General features: G+C 38.9%; 1 protein-coding gene across 2 annotated transcripts in view; it reads left to right on the plus strand.

Annotated features, from left to right (window-relative positions):
- Positions 1-4,978: 4,978 nt before the first annotated feature.
- The window catches only part of Mios (meiosis regulator for oocyte development), a 32,108-nt gene continuing 13,415 nt past the window's right edge, over positions 4,979-23,671 (plus strand). The window contains exons 1-7 of one of the 2 annotated variants that reach the window (XM_050162299.1): positions 4,979-5,146; positions 5,631-5,706; positions 7,470-7,537; positions 11,494-12,827; positions 13,101-13,199; positions 19,090-19,344; positions 23,007-23,176. In XM_050162299.1, the coding sequence (XP_050018256.1) occupies positions 11,534-12,827; positions 13,101-13,199; positions 19,090-19,344; positions 23,007-23,176 (1,818 nt within the window). In that variant the 5' untranslated portion in view covers positions 4,979-5,146; positions 5,631-5,706; positions 7,470-7,537; positions 11,494-11,533. The remainder of the gene's footprint in view (positions 5,147-5,630; positions 5,707-7,469; positions 7,538-11,493; positions 12,828-13,100; positions 13,200-19,089; positions 19,345-23,006; positions 23,177-23,671) is intronic. The other variant, XM_050162298.1, reaches the window with a different exon arrangement.

Raw genomic sequence — 23,671 nt, forward strand, 5'->3', positions numbered from 1 at the left:
AGTAACATGTTTACATCAAGTGATTAACTGAACTGAACTTGGAGCCGTTCTCTTCTTCAGTCCAGGATGATTCCGGCAGGAAGCCTGAAGAGAAAGAAGGGCATCAGAAACTTTCTCATTTCCCTATTTAGGGCTTTCTGTTTTCCACAAACTCAGGTATAGCTGGTTTAGCTGTTTTAGGCAGAAGTGGACAGAAAACAATATACTTAGTTGGTGTGTTATTTTTCTATGACTGTGATAAAACACCATGACCAAGGCAGCTAATAGAAGAAGAATTTATTTGGGCTTACATTTCCAGAGGAATAAGAGTCCATTACCATCAAACCAGTGGAAGGTGGCATCAGGCTGGCTTGAACAGCAAGCCCAGAACTCACATCTTAAACCACAAGCAGGAAAGAGAGAAAAAAAAGTTGGATTAGTGAGTGACTTATGAAACCTCAAAACCTATCACCAGTGACATACTTCTTCCAGCAAGGCCATACCTAAACCTCCCCAAACAGACACTAATTGGGAACCAAGTGTAGTAAGGAGGCCACTAGTTTGTTCCTGGCCACTTAGCCCTAAAATAATCACACAGAAACTGTATTAATTAGATCACTGCTTGGCACATTAGCTCTAGCTTTTTATTGGCTAACCCTTACATATTAATTTAACTCATTTCTGTTAATCTGTGTATTGCCTCATGGCCATGGCTTACTGGCTAAAGTTCTGGTGTCTGTCTCCAGCTGGGCTACATGGCTTCTCCTGATTCTGCCTTCTCTCTCCCAGCATTCAGCTTAGTTTTTTCCACCTAGCTCTGTTATAGGCTCAAAGCAGTTCCTTTATTTATCAATGGTAATCACAGCATACAGAGGGAAATCCCATATCGTCTCCCCTTTTCTGTTTAAATAAAAAGGAATATTTTAACTTTAACATAGTAAAATTATATAAAACGGTCATCAAGTAAGAATTACAGATATATCTATTTTATCTTTTATCATAACTAAGGAAAAGTATATTATTATTATCTATTCTTCAACTCCATCCAAGACCCAAGAAGGATTATAATATTACCTAAATAAACAGGAAGTGCATTATAAGCAACTTTCAAAACTCTAAAATTGACAGAGACATCTTGCTGCCTGGACAGCCACCCAAAGTTCTTCTGTAGTGTTGGGGCATCCATCTTCAGCCTACAGGTCCACAGTGTCCAGCAGACTTTTCCATGAAGCAGGAAATTTCAAAGACATTTCCACCCCACCTATACTGGCAGTTTGTCAGTCAACTGACAAACTTTCTTTTGTGTCCTGCAGAATGTCTGGCAGACTCTTTGATGAAGAAGTAACCTTGAAGGATGGTCTCACCTTTAGGCAAGTTCAGCAGTCATTTCTCTGTGGGTCCTGCATGTCCTGTATATCACACAGTCCAGGTATGAGAAGTTTCTTGCCCAAATGGCTAACAAACTCCATAAGGAGCCTCTTCAATGTCCATCTTCCTCTTGATGTTATTGGCGCTGCCAGGAGCAGATGTGTCTCACTGTCATGAAAAGTCTTAAGTTCTTAAAACATTTTAAATGCCACATTGTGAAGGTCTCTGAAAGATTTGAAGAACACCTATGTAACTGAAATATATCTTTATATATCTAGAAAATCAAATCAAACAAACATGACTACAAGCTTGAGTATTATAGATGACTATCTATTAACTTATATTTATTAATTATACATTACATTTTTAAATGAGCTTCACAAACATAATACCTTAATCAAGAGCAGAAATACACATATAAGCTGCAGAATACTAGGGTATATACGGTACTGTCTGCATCCTTTGCATAGCCCAACATAGTCGAAGTCCGTTAACCGCTTCTGAAAGTCATGCACATTGCCCCAGTTCCAAGTATGCAGCTGGTCTATGTTGAGTCATTAAGCAGTTTGTAACATGCTGCCCACAAAACCCATTTAAATGCCTTCAGCTTTCCAAAATTACGCTGACTTAGTCTAGTGAGCTACATTTGCCTTCCTTAGCATGTAGCTTCCTTTCTGATTCATACCTGTTGTTTGATTTATACTATTGGCCAGGCAGTGGATGAGAGATGATTCTCTTATAAGGAACACACTTAATGTTCACTTGCAACTTTTTGACAGCATCCAGCTGAAAGGGAGGCCAAAGGATATTAAAAAAAAAGAAAGAAAGAAAAAGAAACTGTGTCACCAAATGTCTTGCTAAAACTTGGAGGCAGATATGCCCTCATTAAGTGGCAGATGGTCCAAATGTGGTAGTTCACAACTGTAGTCTTAGCTCTCAGAAGAGAGGGTAGAGATCAGGAGTTTGTGGTCAACCTGGTAAGTACAAGACCCTGTCTCAAAAAAAAAAGAATTTAAAAAATGAAAAAAGAAAGGAAGAAATACGAGACAGGAAGAGGAAGGGAGGAAAAGACAATGAAAACTGAACGTGTTGGACTGTAAAACTTAATGGAGGATGACTACAGGTAAGTAAGACATTGACTTATACATTAAGTCTTACACAGTCTTGGATAAGAGACCAGCTTTGAATTAAGCAGAGGCTAATTCATGCAATGTTGTAGTTAAGGAACTTTCCAGCTGGGGAGACAAGCCAGGGCAGAGCACAGAGGCAACATTACATTTATCTGGTCAAAGAAAGGACCAACTCACAGGGGTCAAAACAAACAAGACCAGGCTAATGATGGGGAGCCAAGTGAAGAAAGTATTTCAAGAGAGAGAAGCAGTCAACTGTGTATGACGTGCAAGGGTGAAGCTTTGGTCACTGGAATGGCAGAGTGAATATCATTGTTACCTCTGTCAAACAACATGGTAGATATGAAAGACAGTGGAGAAAACTCTAGAAGACACAAGAAAGTGGGATTCCACAGAGCAAAAATTCCTTTGAGGAAAACAGAGTGGTCTGAGCATGTAAATGTGGTAACCAGCCGAAATGGTGAGGCTAAAGATACCCAAGCATAGGAAAAAACCGAAGCAGATATTTTCAGGTCTCACAAGAGCAGAAGCATGCACTTGCTCCATATGTCAGCTGCAAGGGTGGCAGTAATTGAAGAAGGGGTGCTGGGGCAGGAAGCAACAGGGGGAGGGGCTTTAGGATTCCTACCTAGCAGTTTTGATTCTATTTTTCTGAAATAAGAAGTAAAGTCATTTATTGATGGACTTTGCCTCAACTAGGGCAGGTGCCAATACAGCCGTTTTTAAAAGATGTAAGGTTGGTCTTACTTACTTATATATCCTAGGCCAAAACCAACTAGAAGAGGGATAGGGTCAAGCTAAAGTGATGGATCTTTTGATATATTATTCCCTTGATTATATTTCATGTTCTTTACATAGCAGGAGTCAAGAATGTAATATATTACTCACCTCAAACTGATCCTCTTACCAAAATGACCAATCGCTACCACCATGCCCACAACCAAGCGCAAGGACACAAGCATAGGCTGTCAGGCAACTGAAAGGATCCTAATGGCACTCAGGAGCCACTCCCTAAAATGTTCATTGTTCACTTGGTTAGTCTCACCTTCTGAATGACGTCACAAGTGGCCTGCTTGTCTCAGCACTAGTAATTTGAGTCTTCATTATCTTTTACTTGGCTATTCTACCTCTCCAGATCTCTCTGTGGAACAACTGGTCATATCACTACCCTAGTTAAGATCACCAGGGACTCCACAGCTGCCTTTCTGAAAAAGCCTGTGCAGAGGCATTAAACTAATTTCCAGTGCGTTTCTAACAGGGCTTCTCACGCTCTCTTCACCTCCTTGGTTTATTCATATATTAGTTTCCCCTTAATTAATATATATGGGTATAAAGTCCATCAGTAGACACTTCAGACTGTGGCTGGTATCAAACTTAAACATACTATATTTTCCTATTCAAATATAGCTATATAAAATCTAATTTATAAATCAGGCACAGTAACAACAACAATATAATAGTTAAACAAAAATAGTTGTCCCTTTGTACTCTCCAGTGATAGCAAAATCTACATGTGCTCAAATGTTTGCTCTTGGTGTGATATTTGCAAATAACCTACATACATTCTCTGTACCTTAAATTATCTCTAAATTACTTATAATAGTGTACAAGTTTAATACAGACATACACATACACACATATGGAGAGGTAGACAGACAGATGAGACAAAGAGATATAAAGAGAGACAGAGAGACAGACAGAGTTATTTTCACACAACCAATCTAGCTCAAGCTCACTATAGTGCAGAGTCTGGCTTTGAACTATTGACGCTTCTGCTTCAACCTCTGGGGTGTTGATATTGTAGATGTGCTCCACCATGCCCAATTTTAAGAACGTAGTTTGATCTATGGTGGTTGAACCTGCAGGGGCAGAGCTGGAGGATACGGAGGGTCAATAGGACTATAATATGTATGTGACTCTGTCTCTCTTGCTCTCTGTATTGTAATCACCCTTCTTGTAGTGATTTGTCAATATAATTACCTACATGAAAAGATGAAATGAAGTGATTGATGCAGGCGTTGTGTAGTATTAGGCTACTAGGTAAGGGTTACTGGAAGGGAAGCTCTGACAGGTTTGATAACCCGGAGGGCAGATTAGGAGGTACACTGGAACAAAGGGTGGTTTGGTGTTCCTGATAACCAAGGTCCTTGGTGTTCCTGATAACCAAAGGGAGCAATCATGAGCCCCAAATCCTTAACTTTCTACTACATCGCCCGTCATTATTTTTCAGTGTTAATTAAAATGGACCACATATGTCAAAGCATGTGCGCTGGTTTGATCGTGCTATCTGGCTCCTAAAAGCAAACTCCAGGATAGTTTTCACGGCTGCAGGGCCTGCGCTGGGCGGAGCCGCGAGGGAGGAAGGCGGGAATTCTAGGTTGTGGTTCCGCCCACAGGCGAGGGCGGGGTCTCCCCTGGGCGGAGCGCTCGAGAGGGGGCGGTGACTCCGAGCGGTGGCCCCGCCCCGGGGCGGTGCCGGGCCGGGGAGGGCGTGTCTCGGGGCGTGGCGTCCGCTTCCCAGGCCGCGGCGGCGGTTCGGTCGTGGGCCCCGCGGGTGGCCCCGGTCACGGCCCGCGCTTCGGCGGCCATCTTACCCGCGCGCGGCTCCCGCGGCGGGCGGGGCGGCGTCAGGCCGGAAACGGCTGTGTGGCGGCGCGCCACCTCCTCAGGTCAGTGAGTGCGGCCCGCAGCGGGTCTCGGCGCGGGCGGGCCCCGGGGTGGCCGCTGCGGCCGCTGCTTCAGAGCCTCGCGGGCGGGCGGCGTTCTGCTCAGTGGGACGGTCCGGCGCCCGGCGGCCTCGTGTGGAGCCTTCGGGCGTCCCGCGACCGCGTGGCAGCCGTCCTCTGTGCGCCCGCGGCGCGCGTGTGGAACCGCGTCCCCCCTGTGCCGAGCGGCTCAGCCGGGTGTCTGGGACGTGGGAGTCGCGATCAGATGCCTGGTGTACCCGGAATAACAACATGATGAGTTCCAGTTGTACCCTATTAAATTCTTATTAAAGGGCCTGTCACCCTGTGAGCTCTGTTCTCTGCTCGCTACCTACACGAATAATGCAAATTCCTTGAGAGGAATGAAGCCTCTGCCTTGCTGAATTGCTCAGCAAATGACTACTCTTGTCGACTGTTTTGAATAACTATTATCTTAACGAAAATTTAGATGTGTGCAATGCATCGTCTTGGGGACGGTAGTGCTGCAAGTTTCCCGAAACTGTATCGTACAGCGATGTAGCTCGGTAAGAAAGAAGACAAACCCCCACAACAGCGATTTGTATGTTCTTGCGTTATCGTAGTGTATTGAACTTGTGTCCTGTAGCCACGTGGGGTTGAGACACGTTTTAAGTGTAGACTAGATTCCCATGATTTAATAAAATAAAAAGTAAAAAGTTTAGTAATTTCTTTACGTTGGTTGTATATTTTGAAACATTTTTGGATAGGTTAAGTTAAAAGATACTCTAAATTTCATTTATTACTTTTGAACTGTGCCTGCTAGAGAATTACAGGCCATGGCTTGTATTTCTTTTGGATAGTGTTCTAGATGTTGTAGTGGTGAACAGAGACTCTCCATGGTTCTCATTTGCTGAGAAACCACTGAAGAAAAACGAACCCTTTCTCAGTCTGAAGATAAGGACCTAAATTATTGCAAACTCCTACCTCCTCACGAATTTTGCAGTGTCTCCAGCATCTGAAAGCATTCAGTCCCAGGGCTGTCTGAAGAATAGTAGAGATACCATCATCTGTGTGAAGCAGAGAGCCCTTAGTCTTGGAAGGCAGAACTTTGTGAGGAGGAAATAAGGTAGATTTTACCCACTATTAAGGGACTGGTAGGGGTCTAAGCTAGGAAGTGACTGAAGAACTTCTGAGTCCTTATTTATTTACTTTTCTCTCTTCCAGATTCATAGTATGTATGTTAGTGAGCAATCACCATCTGTATTGTGTGTTAGATCTCCCCAGGGTGGTTATAGACGTTGCCTTTTCCAGGGCCATCTTTGCTAGCCTCCCTGGCCAGCAGCTCATTGTCTCTCCTTGCCATTTTCATTTCCCCCTGGGTAGCTGATCCTTTCTACAGAACTTGTCTAAGCTGGGAGCTGACAGACCTGGCACAGGAACCAAGCCATCTGTTCTTGACTCCATCCCCTCTCAAAATGAAAAAGATTCATTAGTTCCTTTCTAACTCGAAAGGTCTGTGGTTTTTGTATGTGTTCCTGTCATAATTTTGTGGATGGTAACAGTATTTTACGAGCATAGCATAAGAATGGTGATTGGTTCTTCACTGAGAATCGTGTAAATCAGCGTTAAAATGACAGTGTCTTCGTTTCAGTTCTGCTGCTGTGATAAAAGACTTTGACAGAAGAACCCTCAGGGAGAAGAGTCCATTTTAGCTAACTTTCCAGGTTACCGTCCTTCATTTTGGGGAAGTCAAGGTGGCAGGGACTTGCAGCAGCTAGTAACTTCACTTTTGTAGTCAGGAGCTGAAGTCAGTAAACTAATTGCATATGGTCACTTCTTAGCTAGCTTTGTCTGCTCTCTGACAGTTCAGGATCCGTCTGCTGGAATGGTACCACCCACACTGTATTGTATTGGTCTTCCTACTTCAATTAATATAATCAAGATAATAAATCCCCTTTAGACATGCCCACAGGTTAATCTAATCTACACAATCCCGCATTGAGATTCTCTTATCAGGTGATTCTGGATTAGTTAAATTGGCGTTCAAAGTAACCATCATAAACAGGGATCTTAATTGTTTTTGAGATATATTTCCTGTGTCTGAGGTCGACTCTGAACTCTTGATCCTCTCACCTCCACCTCTCAAATGCCAAGATTATAGTATACCTAGTTTACAGTAACACTTGAATTTTTGAACTGTATTTTCCTGTATGTAATCTAAGTTTTTTTTTACCATATATATTTTGTATCAAGAATAAAATTATAGTATGGAATCCTAGGTTAAAGTATGTTTATATAAGTATTGAGTTCTTTTTTTCTTTTTCCCCAGGGACATAGCAAGAATCTCAAGACATGTGAATATTTATTGAGGAGCTGCTTCTACTTGTGAGAACATAGGTATGCCTATTATCTCTTATCTAGGGCAGTGGTTCTCAACCTTCCTAATGTTGTGACCCTTTAATATAGTTCCTCATATTGTGGTGACCCACAACTATAACATTGTACGTTGTTACCTCATAACTGTGATTTTGCTGCTGTTATGAATTGTAATGTAAATATTCTTTGGAGGTAGAGCTTTCCAAAGGGGTCACAAACCACAGGCCGAGAACCATTGCTCTAGGTGGCATCTAGTTTTTCTTTTTGCTGTCTTAGCTGGTTCCTATTATATGATTTGCTTCCTTCTCATTTTTTGGTTTTCAAATTCGTTTCTATTGGGTGGGTCTGTTATTAGAATGCAGTTTTGTTAGAATAGAATTTATCTGTCCCTCTTTAACACTGTATTCCCAAAGTTGGAAAACAGTGCCCAGAATATACAAGGTGCTAAGTAAACAGTTACAGAAAATAATAGAATACAAGGTATTAAAGTAATGTTTTTTTAGGATGTCTTCTGTCACTAGAACCAATTATAACAGTGAGAGCTTTGTTCTTGGCTTAGAGCCAAGTTCCACTACGAAGAAGAAATGTTGATTCTTCTGGGGCAGGAAAGGATGGAAGCATGAGGAAATAGGCAAAACGTTGAAATAACTGTTGTGAGAAATGTTCAGGGGCCCCTGGACACATGCATTCATTAGACAAATATTCACCATCTACTAAGTGACAGTTTCATGCTTTGTACTAGAAGTACAATGGAAAACAAGATATTTCATCTTTTGTCTTGGAAGACATAATCTAGTAGAAGAGACTCAAATGGATTAAAGAGAAAGAATACTATTCAGTGAGACTATATTTCTGGACAGGAGAATGTGATTGATTAAAAGAGTGAGGGGGAATGTTATAGCCAGGAAGAACATCATTTGCAAAGATAAGGTGATTGGAAATTGGGGTGGATTCCAGGAACTGAAAAGAAAAAAAATGTAGCTAAAGCACCACAAGTAGAGTATACCAAAAGGTTAGAGCAATAGGTAGAGGCTGAAGGTATTTACAGTTAATTGGCAAATTAATTGTGTAAGCTTGTTGCTCGTGTTATACAATGATTATTCTGGTATGGAGAGATGACTCATTATAGTGCTTGCTAAATACTCATGAAGACATTAGTTTAGAATCTCTGTGAAGGCCTGGCGGTGGTGGCACATTCCTGCCTGCAGAGGCTAGCAGACCCCTGTGAGTTCAAGGTCAGCCTCGTGTGTGAGAGCTAGTTCCAGGACAGGCTCCAAAGTCATAGAGAAACCCTGTCATAGAAAAACCTAAATAAATAAATAAATAAATAAATAAATAAATAAATAAATAAATAAAAGAATCTCTGTGAAGAGGCCACGGAGAACACAGAAGGGTTACTTGGGTTTGCTGGCCAACTAGTGTTGCCAAATAAGTGAGCTCCAAATTCAGTAAGAGACCTTGGGTCAAACAATAAAGTGAGTGAATTGGATGGGGTGGGTTATCTTGAAAACGAAAAGGCCAAGAATTTGGAAGGAGTGAGAAGGAAGAAATGTAGTTGGGAAGAGTAGGGTCTTTGAATATGGTCAAATGCATTGTACATATGAAATTCCCAAAGAATTGCTAGAAATATCATATTTAAAATGAGGTAGAGAGTGATAGAAGACATCTTGTATGTGTGTGGTTGTATCTGTGGGCATGTCTTTATCTGTGGAGGCCATAAGAGGGTGGGAAATGGAGTTACAGGTAGTTGTTAGCCACCACATGAGTGCTGGGAATGGAACCTGGGTCCTCTGGAAGAGCAGCAAGTGCCCTGATAGAAGACATCTTAACATGACCCATGCCCTGCATGTGCACCTGTACACATGAACACGTAAACCGCATGCATGCTCACCCCTATGAACAACACAAAGGTTATTCTGACTTTTAAAGGACCATAGCGGAAAGATGATTAAGAGAATTGTTGAGCTAGTATCACAGTCTGGAAGTCATATGTACCTTGATTTCTCGTGCAGTTTATAGTACCTTGAGAATGTCTTCATGTAGTACCTTGAGTTGATGCGGGAAAGAGGTAAATAATTGGAATAATCTAGGAATAAGGAAAAGCAAACAATAAGCTGGAAAGGGGAATGAGTGAAAGTGATATTAAGGATATAGTTGAAGTGACTGATCCTGAGCTCCAGAAGTGTTAAAGAAGAAAATAAATCCAGTATGAGAATTCATAAATGTTTTTGCTAATCATCTGAATTATATGAGAGTGGGAGAGATGGCTTAGCGGTTAAGAGCACTCTGCTCCTGCAGCGGACCTGAGTTCATTTTCTAGAACCCACAGCAGGTGGCTCACAGTAGCGCATCACTCCCATCTTTAGGAGGTCCAAAACCATTTTCTGGCACTGTTTAAAGGCACTGTACACATGTGCATAAACACTCAGACATGCATATATACACATAATTAAAAATAAAATCCTTTTAAAAGTTAAATATTTATCGAATTTCATATGTACAATGTATTTTCACCATATATACTTCCTACACTTCCCAAATATATTCCTTCCTTCTAACACTTCTTAAATTCTTGTCCTTTTATTTTTTTAAGATCCCCCGAATTTAATTTGTACACTTTATTTTTTTAAAAAGTTTTTAAAAGTTAAATATATTTTTGAGTCTACAAAATTCTAAATTGGGAATTCATATCTAAAAATATTCACAAGAGTAGGAGGTAAAGCAATTATGTGTGAGTTGAATACTTATCAATTTCTTTATTAGGAATGTATATTAGTCTATACCTGATATTTTGAGTAAATATAGGTGAAACATGGTTGTAAAATATGATTGTAGTGAAATTTATAAATATTATGTTAATTTTACATCCAGCCTTTTAATTCTTGCCAGCCACTTAGAAATACTTAATATTTGCATCTAGTCTTTATTATTCAAATAAGATTTTTTAAACAATTCCATTTTTAGTCAAAAATTACCAAACCTTATAAAACTAAAAACTAAGAGCCTCTAATGGTCACATAACTCATTTTTCCAGAGTAAGTGTCATATGTGTACTGCTAATCATAAACAAGAAATTTTTAGGCAAAACACAAACACTTTTTAAAATAATATATTTATTTTAGCATATATTAAAATATAATTATACACTATACGCATGGTTGCTGAAACTACTGATGAACTTAAAAGTTGATGTTCTGGTTTTAAAAAAGAGTCAGTTTAAAGAGAAATATTCAGTAGCATTATAAGTGGTCTACGAATGAGTGAAATTTGGGAAAGTACTACTCTAAATAACTTTATTATTGAAGGGTGAGAAAGTCATCCTAAAACTAATTATAGCAAATATAGGATAAGTTTTATAACTCTTGTACATTCCAGTTTTTACTCTGCTACAGAAGCCTGATTCTTATTGTTGAAAGTTGAAAAGAAAACCCAATGTCCTAGCATATTATACTTCAAATTTGTATGCTTCATTATGTCATACACATATATCAGTCAAAAGTGAAGTAACTAGCACTCAGTAGCTCTCTGCGGTTAGAAATTCCCTTGTTTGCATAAATACAGAACATTTACCACTGCAGAGTGTTCCACTGCGTGCTGCTGTAACCATAGCTTAGGAGGGTGACTCATGCTACTTTTAAGTTTCCCCCCTTCATTGGTATGGTACTTACTAATTTACTCATCATAGTGAAGTTGTTATAACCCGAGGTTACATTGAAGGTGCCAGTAGCTGTACAATTAAGATAATTTATCATGGGAAATAAAGCTGGGATAGGGTTGTCAGATTCCTACTAGATCACTTTATTGTAGGAAGTGGTTACTCTTCTTTCTTCATTTTTAATCAAGTGAATATTTTCTTAAATCTGTAGGTGGAGAGAAAATACAAATATAGAGAAAAAAGAAGGTTTTTGTGTAGAGAATTCAACTTAAGGAATGTGATTTGTTGATATTTTAAACCTCTTATTTTTCAACACTTTCAGTGAATGGACCTGACTGGACTTTTTGCGCCCATCAATAAACATGAGCGGTACCAAGCCTGATATTTTGTGGGCACCACACCAGGTTGATAGATTTGTTGTATGTGACTCAGAACTGAGCCTTTATCATGTGGAGTCGGCTGTGAATTCAGAACTTAAAGCTGGATCATTACGTTTGTCTGAAGACTCTGCAGCTACATTACTGTCGATAAATTCAGATACCCCCTATATGAAATGTGTTGCATGGTATCTCAATTATGATCCTGAATGTCTCCTAGCAGTTGGACAAGCAAATGGTCGAGTTGTACTTACAAGTCTTGGTCAAGATCATAATTCTAAGTTTAAAGATTTGATAGGAAAAGAATTTGTCCCAAAACATGCTCGACAATGCAATACCCTTGCATGGAATCCACTGGATAGTAACTGGCTTGCTGCTGGTCTGGACAAGCACAGAGCTGACTTTTCAGTTCTGATATGGGATATCTGCAGCAAATATACTCCTGATATTGTTCCCATGGAAAAAGTGAGACTTTCAGCAGGTGAAGCTGAAACAACACTATTAGTAACAAAACCACTGTATGAGTTAGGACAAAATGATGCTTGTCTATCTCTTTGTTGGCTTCCACGAGACCAGAAACTTCTCCTTGCTGGCATGCATCGTAATCTAGCCATATTTGATCTTCGGAACACAAGCCAGAAGATGTTTGTAAATACAAAAGCTGTTCAAGGAGTGACAGTAGACCCATACTTCCATGATCGTGTTGCTTCCTTCTATGAAGGTCAGGTTGCAATATGGGATCTTAGAAAATTTGAGAAGCCAGTTTTGACTTTGACTGAGCAGCCAAAGCCCTTGACAAAAGTAGCATGGTGTCCAACTAGGACAGGCCTGCTTGCTACTTTAACAAGGGATAGTAATATTATTAGGCTGTATGATATGCAGCACACACCTACGCCCATTGGGGATGAAACTGAACCCACAATAATTGAAAGAAGTGTGCAACCTTGTGACAATTACATTGCTTCCTTTGCATGGCATCCAACAAGTCAAAATCGAATGATAGTTGTAACTCCCAACCGAACAATGTCTGACTTCACTGTTTTTGAAAGGATATCTCTTGCCTGGAGCCCAATTACCTCTTTAATGTGGGCTTGTGGTCGTCATTTGTATGAATGTGCAGAAGAAGAAAGTGACAATTCCTTAGAAAAAGATATAGCAACAAAAATGCGCCTCCGGGCTTTATCAAGGTATGGACTTGATACAGAACAGGTATGGAGAAACCACATTTTAGCTGGAAATGAAGACCCACAACTCAAGTCACTCTGGTATACTCTGCACTATATCCTTTGTCTTGCTAACTATTTAGGTAAATTGGGTAAACATACTGAATGTTTTGTATGTAAATACAAATTATATAGTCTAAAATTCCGAGGTGAAATCATTTAAAACTGTTAAAAGTTTTAGTTTGTAGACTGGGTGCGGGAAAGGTGGTCAGTAAAGTGGAACTGTCTTAATCGTATAGATTCTTACTATGGATTTGCTCTTAATTAAATTTTAACTTTGAGATATTTTATTGTGCATAATTACCAGTATTTCCTATGCATTTAAATACTTATGAAGCAGTATACAGAAGATATGGATCAAAAATCTCCAGGCAACAAAGGATCGTTGGTTTATGCAGGAATTAAATCAATAGTAAAATCATCTTTGGGTAAGAAAATTCCACTTTATATTTTCAAATACATTTATAACTTTTGGACACTTGATTCCTAGTTGATTAAAATTAAGATTATCTCAGGACTGTGTACATAAATAAATACTTTATATAACTCTCTCTTGGCTTTCTGATCAGATATTTTAGTGACTTGTTAGGTATATTGAGTGTATTTATTATATCCAGATGTTTTGTGGAAGGAATGTTGATTCTTTGATGTAACATAGACCTTTCTTAAATCTTCATTTATTATTCTATGCTATTTATTTGAAGACCCACTTTAGGGGAGATAGTATACAAGTGCATTTATGAGATGCTGATTGTTAGTTTGGATTTTATCACAGCATCTTGTGTTTTAAAGACTAAATTAAAAGCTCTCTTAACTGAAGAAGATCCCTTTGATTTTGCTTCCCAAATACTTTCACAAGGACTATGCTATGACATGAAGTATGGCCTAACTTGAAGAATACCTGAAAGTTCTTGATGAGTAAGTGAAGGAATCGGTTAATGAATAAAGTAATGTAAGATTTAAATAGATAAACTATTTATGAATAAAGACACCCTCCTTCCAAAAACAAAAACCTACTTTCAGACTGGTTGCTTTAAGCAGTGTTCTTACTCTTTTTGTTGGAGTTAATTATGATAATGTTATATTGTCTCTTAGGGTTCAACCTCCATGCTTTATTAGTCTGTTTGTACTCCACCCAGTTAAGATGCTAGAAGAAGAATTTAGTCAAAGCCATCGTTTTATAGGACTTGCTTCACCATGCTACTAGCATGGATGCACAGTTAAGCTGCTGCATTTGTTCTAGTGGGTTTTCTCTCTGAGGACTTTGAAATTATTTGATGCTCAGTGCTGAAAGATGAATGGAAAGCTCTACTTATTTTAACAGAAGTAAAAAATATATAATATATATCACCATTTATGAACCCGAATATACCATGGTTTGTGAATTTAAAAATTGCTGCCATGAGACCTGCATCAGAGAACTGGACTGAGTTCCTGAGGTTCAGTTGAAGAGTGGGAGGAATGACAATGTGAGCAGAGGTCAAGACCATGATGGGTTCACTTACTGAAACAGTCTACCTGAACTAGTGGGAGCTCACCAACTCCAGATGGATTGGGAAGGACCAAGCATGAGACCAAAGTGGTCCCTCTGAATGTGCTTGACAATTGCATGGCTGGGGCAGACTGAGGGGCCACTGGCAGTGGCACCAGGATTTATCTCTACTGCTTCTACTGGCTTTTTGGGAATCTATTCTCTTTGGATATATGCATTGCATGGCCTGGATATAGTAGGGAGGGCCTTGGACCTTCTATAGGGTAGTGTACCATGCTCTCTCTGATGATTGGATGGGGGTGGGGTGGGAGAGTATGTGGTGGGAGTGGAGGGTAGGGAGGGAATGGGAACTTGAATTGGTATATATAGTGAAAAAGGATAGTTTCTTTTCTTTCTCTTTTTTTTTTAAAGAGTGTTTTTCTGAGGGATCAAAGCCAAAAAAAAGAAAAGAAAAAGGAAAAAAAACTGCTGCCACAAAGAATCAAGTACTATGTCAGTAAAATGTATGGTATTGGACAATGGGCTAAGAGTTCAGAATATAGGAGGAATATAACCAGAGAGCAAGCAATATATTAGAAATCCTGATATTCTATGGAATAGATGAAATTGTTGTAAGAACGGAAAGAAATGCCTTAAAGGGGGAACAGTGGTGGGGTAGGAAAAAAATGAAACCATATATTCATGTAGACAAGGGAAAGAAATCACTTTCAGTCGACTGAAACAGCTGAACAGTATGAAGAGAAATCATCAACTATAAATAATTAAAAACAGGCTGTGTGAGGAAGGATAAAATGATAACTAGTGGCAGGAGCTAACGTTGAATAGAGGGAAGGCTGTTGCTTTTTTTCTCTTTCAACATAAAATTAAGCCTGCTTAAATGTTGACTGGAAAAGCCATGTTCGTGTGTGAGTGTGGGCATGCACATGCTGCTGCACACATGTGGAGGTCAGAAGACAACTTTTAGCTTAGTTAGAAGTCACTTCTAGCCATCCACCTTGCTGCGGGAGGGTCTTTCTTACTGTTTATGTACGTCATGCTCCAGTCTACCAGCCCATGATGAAGTTCCTGTCTTTGTCCCCATAAGAGTGCTGGGATTCAGATGCATCCCATCTGGCCTTCCGTGTGAAGTCTAGGGGGTGGAGCTGAGGGTCATCAGGGTTGTAGCTAGGACTTAACTACTGAAGCCATTTCTCTCACCCCACTTCCTGTCTTTAATATGGCAGAGGGTTGTGTAATAAAAAACTAGCTGACTTTTCACCCAACACAATAAAAGTTTGAAAAAGTTTAACTTTGATGTAGAGAATTTATCTATTCAAATTGATTTAAAGGAACAAAATAGCTAAGATTTTTTGTTTTCTTAACACTGAAGTTTTTTTTATAGTGTATTATTTTATCATATATCATATATATATGCATATGTAATACACATACGTGTGTGTATGTGTGTGACATACAAATGCATATTATCTGATTGGTGATTTGAGACTTATTTTGGATTGGTATTTTAATGTTTGCATATGCTGTTTCCTTTGCAAACATTAATAAAGTATTGATCCTATGAATATGGGCAATATGAGATTCAGTGAAAAGTTTTTCATTTTTGTATTGATATGTATATCATGCATAGATTTTCATAGATTGTTAAAATTTTATAGATGTTAAAATCATAGTGTAATGATGCATTTGAAATTAATGTTATCACATTTCTTTTGATAATCCTAATTACCCACAGCATAATTGCCAAACTAAGAATCCCTGAGCTGCCAGAGTTCAATTCATTAAATTAAAAATATTCTATTGAAGCCAGGCGATGGTGGCGCAAGCCTTTAATCCCAGCACTCGGGAGGCAGAGGCAGGCGGATCTCTGGGAGTTCGAGGCCAGCCTGGTCTACAAGAGCTAGTTCCGGGACGGGCACCAAAGCTACAGAGAAACCCTGTCTCGAAAAACAAAAAACAAAAAACAACAACAAAAAAATATTCTATTAAAAAATAAGTTATTTGGGGCTGGAGTTGGGAGAATTCTTGTCTAGCATGCATGAAACCCAGGTTTAATTCCCAGCACTGCTAAAACCGAATGTGTCCAACAACTCTATAGTCCCAGCTCTTGGACTGGAGGTAGAAGGCTCAGAAATTTAAGGTCATCTTTGGCCGCCTTGGACTTCATGAGAGCTTGTCTGGGGGGGGAGGTAATTTTTGTGTTTCAGCGTTGCTCAGCTCAGCAATAGATGGTACTTAGCATTTCATTCCCCTCTCCTACCTTTCTATCTTCTACCCCCACTGCTAACCCCTCCAGGGAAAATCCCTTTTGGCTGGTGATGTAGCTCTGCAACAGAACTGCTTAGCACATTCAAGGCCAGGTTTAATTCACAGCAACACAAAATTATTAATTCAGTTTAATTATTTAATTTGTTAACTTACCTTACAACTTTTCCATAAAGCAAAAAGGTATAGTTTAAAATACTGACAAAGATAATATTTTAGATTTGTCACAAACCACCATCACGTTGATAATCATACAAGTAATTTAAAAGTATGAATTTTAGGTAAATTGGAAAGGTAAATTAGACCTATTTTTATTCCTTGTAAGGTGTTTAAACTAAGTGATTTTTATTTATATACATAGATGTACATATATAAAGTTTAACTTAAAAGTGATAACTAAGTTTTAAATATTTTTCTTTATATAATTTTTGTTTGTTTTGAGACAGAGTCTCTCTATGTAGTCCTCTCTATTTGTCCTGGTCACTATATAGACCAGGGTGGTCTGGAACTCATAGAGATCCATTTGTCTTGGCCACCATGCTGGGATTAAATGCATGCACCACCACATTCAGCTATTTTTCTCATTTTAATGTTTATTTTTTCAATCCTTTGACAGATCAATTGTAGTCAGCTTTGGATCACTTGCTACTCTTCTCTAACATAGATTGTCTCATTGTCTCTGTGGGTCACTGCTTAGTGGTACTTAGGTACTACTCAAAGTCTCAAAAAGCTAAGATGAATGTTGTGGCTAAGTGTAGTTCCTTCTAGAGTTACGAATATTCTTCCAAATTCATGTGGTTGTTGGTCAAGTTCAAAAACTGCAGAAACAGGTTGAAGACACACGTAGGAGATAAAATTCCTAGGAATGGGAAAGAATTGGATCTAGGTAACTTTTGGCTTTTGAAAGAAATATGCACATATCCTTTACTGACTAGAGTGGGGGTCGTTTTTAGGGTTTAGTGAACCAGAGGCTGAGAGGCTGAGGATCCCTTGTAGTTGTAGAACTAAGCTATGTCCTTCTTTCTGGTTGGTTGGTGGCCGGGGCCTACCCATGGGTCCTCAAGGTTGTTTACAGTTCTTTGCTTCCCACAGACTTTCTTAACAAGATGGCAGCTCTAACTGCTTTAAGACCAAGAGGTCTTTCCTACTGCGTCTCTTACTTACAGACTCTCTTTAAGGGTTGGCCTGATTAACTTAGGCTTAGACTACATAACTGCCCATTGAGTCACTCATAGTCAGTTGAGTAAGGATTCTTCTCTGCTATGATTTGTTGTCTAGAAGCAAGTCACAGATTCAGTTTGAATTCCAGAGGAGGTGATTATTCAAGGGTGTGGTTCCCCAGCTGTAGGAATTCTGGGCCCTACTTAATTCAGCCTACAGTCAGTGGGTTGAACCCCCTCCCCTTCCCTGCACACAGGTTCTCCATGTAGCTGTGATTGTCCTGGAACTAGCAAACCTTGCTGGCCTCAAACTCACAGAGATCCACCTGCATCTGCCTCTGAGTGCTGGGATTAAAGGCCTGTGCCACTACTACCTGGCAAGCTGATTGAATTCTAAAAGTTCATCTATTTGCTGTTGACCAAGTTATTTATATAAGTATCATTGATATATATATATATATTCATAAGTATATAATTGCTGTAAGTTACATGTGTAAATTACTAAATAAAGGAAGTTTGCAATATAGACACATTTCCTCATTCATAATTTATTTTTTTCTTAAAATACTTTTTGGATTTTTGACAGTTTGGTCATAAAACTTTCTAGAACACTTAGGGATGTGTTACAGTTAATTGATAAACTAAACTTCATGTTTGTTTGTTTTGTCTTTATTTGCTTAAATGAAATTACTTTGCCTTTATAACCAGCTACCATGATTTCAGTGTAATGCTATGAAAATAGTAATTTTTTTCCTTTAAAAAAAGATAACATAGTTTTCTAACTTAATAGCAGAGTGATATATAGTCAGGTCATTCCCATTGTATTTTTTCTTTATTGTTTACCTTGAAGTCCTTTGATGACTGTAATCTCATTTTTTCATGCATATGGATAGCTATACAGCATATAGCAGTCAGGCAGAGGTGGTCCAGTCTCTCTTGCTAAGAAATGTGTGACCACACATATGCAGGAGGAAGTGAAGAGAACTCAAGTGCTTGGGGCTTCAAGGCAGAGGGCATTCCTTGCAAATAAAATAATTCAACTCCCTACTCTGTTGGAACTTGTGTTCTAGTGAGAGATCAGATGTGAGAATCTCTGTTAAATACTGTGTAGGACACAGAGGAAACAAGTGGTGAGAGAGAACAGGCATCTATTTTAGCTTAGAGAGCTGAAGCAATGACTCAGTGAGTCTCAGCATCCTTTTTATAGCGATAGCTTCTTAGTAATTCAACTATGGTGTAAAATGTTTTAAAATTTTAGTATACTGCTTATTTATGCTATTGTAAGATTATGGCTGAGAAATTGAATATCCTAAATGCTGTTGACATTTTTTTTGTAAAGCTGAACTGTTGCCTAATATATTTCAAAATAACAATAAAATAATATAAAGCATTCTCTGTTTTTAGGAATGGTGGAAAGCAGCAGACATAATTGGAGTGGCTTGGACAAACAAACTGATATTCAGAACTTAAACGAAGAGAGGATTTTAGCACTACAGCTTTGTGGGTGGGTAAAGAAAGGAACGGATGTAGATGTGGGACCATTTTTGAACTCTCTTGTGCAAGAAGGAGAATGGGAAAGAGCTGCTGCAGTGGCTTTGTTCAACCTGGATATTCGGCGAGCAATCCAAATCCTGAATGAAGGGGCATCTTCAGAAAAAGGTATTAGGTTCTGTTCTGAGAACTGGCAGTTCATAGACTCTGCTAAAGGAAGGATGTGGATAGTTCTTAGTTACATAGCCAAATATCCTATATACATTTTTATTGAAAGGGAAAGTGTGTGGTGCTAAGCAGCATTAGACCATTCCATTTATATATGCCTCAGGATAGATTAATAAAGATAAAATGTTCTTAAATGATGCTTTAATAATAATATGTTTTCCCACACGTATTTCTTTTTTCATTTTAAAGAGAATCATATACATTGAGGAATGTCTGTTGGAACTGCTGTTGTTTGTAAGCAATATTTTAGTATATACTTTCTCTTTTGATAGGATACTAAATGATATTTTTGTTTAGACCAGTATAGATTCTTATGAAAAGCATATTGTGATCTGGAAAATGTTTCTACTTGAGTCTGATTGAAACATATGTCCTGTGTAGCCTTAGAAGGGAGGGAAGTGTGTGTGTGTGGGGGTAAGGTTCAATTTGCTAGAGAGAGAGAGAGAGAGAGAGGGAGAGGGAGAGGGAGAGGGAGAGGGAGAGAGGGAGAATAAAGTTCAGTTTGCTAGGGGATCCTTAAGAGAAACAAATCAGTCAAAAACCAAAAATTACCACCCTACTGCTGCCCCCCCCACACACACACACTTTTTTTGAGACAGGGTTTCTCTGTCTAGCCCCGTCTGTCTTGGAACTCGCCCTATAGATCAGGCTGGTCTTAAACTCAGAGATCTGTCTGCCTCTGCCTTTTGAGTGCTGGGATTAAAGACATGTACCACCTCATGCCCCACTACTGCATGACAAGTTTTGTTTTTTGTTTATTATTATTAGGTATAGTTCACTTAAATTCTTAAGGTGTATATAGCTATTTATCTTTAACGCACATAGACAATTATTTCTGAGTTTCAAAGTAATAAATTCTTACTCTGGCCTACCTTTAACACATTATAGTTCATTTATACCATAAAAAATGCCACTGACTGTAATATATTTATTTATTTTCATTCTAAAAGTTAAAAAAGTTAGATCTTTAGCCTGAACATTGTTACCTTTACTTCAGAAAAAGCCTTCTGCACTTGATAGTATGAGTGGTGTGTAGTGCCATTTAAAAAAGGACACATGTGAGACCCTGGGTTCAGTATTAGTGCTATTGAGTTCTTCCTCCCGAAAAGGACTCTATTTCTAATTTAATTTTGCTTCAACCTGAAAACATAGTTTTCTATTATATGTACCTGGAAAATTTGGTATTCCTATGCTTTTATTTTAAAAGACTTAATAGTGTAGGCAGAAGAATGAAGCACCAAGTATCTTGGAAAGCATTTTTGTACAAGTGAGTAATGAAGCTGCTAAGAACAGAAAGTGGGGGGAAGGTACTGTTTAATTGGAAGAGGAAGAATGGTTAGAGTCAAGGGCTATCTGAAAGGTAGAAAACGCTTGAGAGAAAAGACAAAGGGAGATCGTAGCTTTCTCGTTTGGAGTGAAGTGGTCATGCAGAACTGAAGAGTAGGTCGGCAGCTTGCTAGCGCCCTATGCACTAGAGAACATAAACAGAACCGTTTATAAAAGTTAGTGGTAATGGATGCTTTGTTGCAAGTATGTCTTGCAACAGTACAGTTGTGTGATAATTCTGAAAGCTCATTTTGGCCTAGAAATTGTTTGAAGTATAGTAAAAATACTGAAACACTGTTGAAATAAGAAGCAGCGGGGCTGCGTCCCCAACACCCCGGCCGCTTGCTAGCTCATGCCCGAAATAACAACACACAAACTGTATTCATTTAAGAACTGCTTGGCCCATGAACTCTAGCCCTTACAGGCTAATTCTCGCACCTAGACTAGCCCATTTCTAATGATGTGTGTAAGCACCCCAAGATGCGCTTACCGGGAAGATTCTAGCCTCCGTCCATCCTGGGAGAGCTGAGCATGGTGTCTCTGCTCCAGCCCTCTGGAAGCAGAGCAGAGTCTGACCTCACTTCCTCTTCCGCCCAGAATTCTATTCTGTTTATTCCACCCACCTATGTTCTAAGCTATGAGGCCAAGCAGTTGGTTTATTATAATTAACCAATTACCTTCCTCCATCAAAACACTGTATCTCCTGTTGATACTTGGCATATCAGTATATGTATTATATAATTAGATATAGGAAAATAAAACTTTAAAAATTGTAATAGTGGGGTATAGTACTCTGAGATGGCATTGATGACTTTACTGATAAGGATGGCAGTGATTTTGGTAAGATGGTCTCTCTTGTCTCCATTTAGGTACCAAATCATTGTTGTCTAAATTCTCTGGGATTGTAGTGTGTAGGATGGTTTTCTTTGCTTTATGTTTAAAAACCACCTATGAGTGGGTACATGTGATAATTGTCTTTCTATGTCTGGGTTACCTCACTCAAAATAATGTTTCTAGCTCCATCCATTTTCCTACAAAATTCAAGATGTCGTGGTTTTTTTTTTTGTTTTTGTTTTTTGTTTGTTTGTTTGTTTGTTTTGCTGTGTAGTACTCCATTGTGTAAATGTACCACATTTTCCTTATCCATTCTTTGGTCGAAGGGCATTTAGGTTGTTTTTGATCTTGGCCATTCTTACAGGTGTAAGATGGAATCTCAGAGTTGTTTTGATTTGCATTTCTCTGATGACTAAGGATGTTGAACATTTCCTTAAGTATCTTTCAGCCATTTTAGATTCCTCTGTTGAGAGTTCTCTATTCAGGTCCATTCTCTATTCAGGTCCATTTTTTTTTTTTTTCAGTTGGATTATGTGTTCTTTTGGAGTTCAGTTTCTTGAGTTCTTTGTATATTTTGGAGATCAGACCTCTTTCTGATGTGTGGTTAGTGAAGATCTTTTCCCATTCTGTAGGCTGTCGTTTTGTCTTGTTGACCATGTCCTTTTCTTTACAGAAGCTTTTCAGATTCAGGAGGTCCCATTTATTGTTTCTCTCAGTATCTGTGCTGCTGGCATTATATTTAGAAAGTGGTTCCCTGTGCCAATGCATTCAAGTGTACTTCCCACTTTCTCTTCTATAAGGTTTAGTGTGGCTGGCTTTATTTACGTTGAGGTCTTTGATCCATTTGGACTTGAGTTTTGTGCATGGTTATAGATATGGGTCTATTTTCATTCTTCTACATGTTGATATCCCGTTATGCCAGCACCATTTGTTAAATATGCTTTCTCTTTTCCATTTGATATTTTTTTCCTTCCTTTTCAAAAATCAGGTGTTCGAAGATGTGTAGATTGATATCTGGGTCTTCTATTCGGTTCCGTTGGTCCTCTTGTCTGTTCTTATGCCAATACCAGGCTGTTTTCAGTACTGTAGCTCAGTAGAAGAGTTTGAAGTCAGGCATTGTGATGCCTCCAGAAGTTCTTTTATTGTACAGGATTGTTTTTGGCTATCCTGGGTCTTTTGCTTTTCCACATGAGGTTGAGTATCCTTCTTTTGAGGTCTTTGAAGAATTTTATTGGGATTTTGATGGACGTTGTGTTTTTTAAGAATTGACTTTTTTCTTTGTACTCTACCAAATTTAACAGTCTTAATTTTTTTCTTATCTAAGTGGGCTTCTTTTAGGATAAAATTCACTATCTGATTACTGTGTTGAGATTTAACAGCTGTGGGGAAAGAGGTTATTAGTTTCTGATTGCTTTGATTAGCTGCACATTTTTAACCTGCAGGAGATCTGAATCTCAATGTGGTAGCAATGGCTTTATCAGGGTACACGGACGAGAAGAACTCTCTTTGGAGAGAGATGTGCAGCACACTGCGACTGCAGCTCAACAACCCCTATCTCTGTGTCATGTTTGCATTTCTGACCAGCGAAGCAGGAGCTTATGATGGAGTTTTGGTAAGCTGTTTTGATTCCCCAGATCGTCCTTTGAATTATAACAGGTTTGCTTTTTGTAGTTCATCCTTTCCTGAAGAACTGAGCTCTAGAAATGTACAGCTATAAACGTATACTTGTATTTGCTGTTTAAGTAGTGCGAATACGTTTGTGTGTACTTATGTGTGTATAGATAACTGGTGATCAATCAGTCAGTTTTGACTAAGGTGTCCATCTAAATTAATGTTGGTCATTTTAGATGATTTCTGTTTGGAAAACAAATTATATAATCACACTACTTATAAAAAACTTGATCTAATTTAGTCTGTCAGTTATTTTAGTCACTTGTATACCGATGTGATTTCTTCCTTGTCATTTCGGTTGTTGAGTTACATGCTTCACATAAAAACCTCTTTCCTTTGTGCTGTCTGTCTTCTTTCTAGCAATGGAAAGAACTTTCTCTCCTCAGTTGTGCTCCTCTGTTTCCCATTAGAGCATTTCTTATCAAACATGCACTCT

The sequence above is a fragment of the Alexandromys fortis genome, unplaced genomic scaffold (assembly GCF_014885135.2).
Source record: "Alexandromys fortis isolate MF-2015 unplaced genomic scaffold, M_Fortis_MF-2015_v1.1 scaffold_110, whole genome shotgun sequence".
NCBI classification, from domain to species: domain Eukaryota; kingdom Metazoa; phylum Chordata; class Mammalia; order Rodentia; family Cricetidae; genus Alexandromys; species Alexandromys fortis.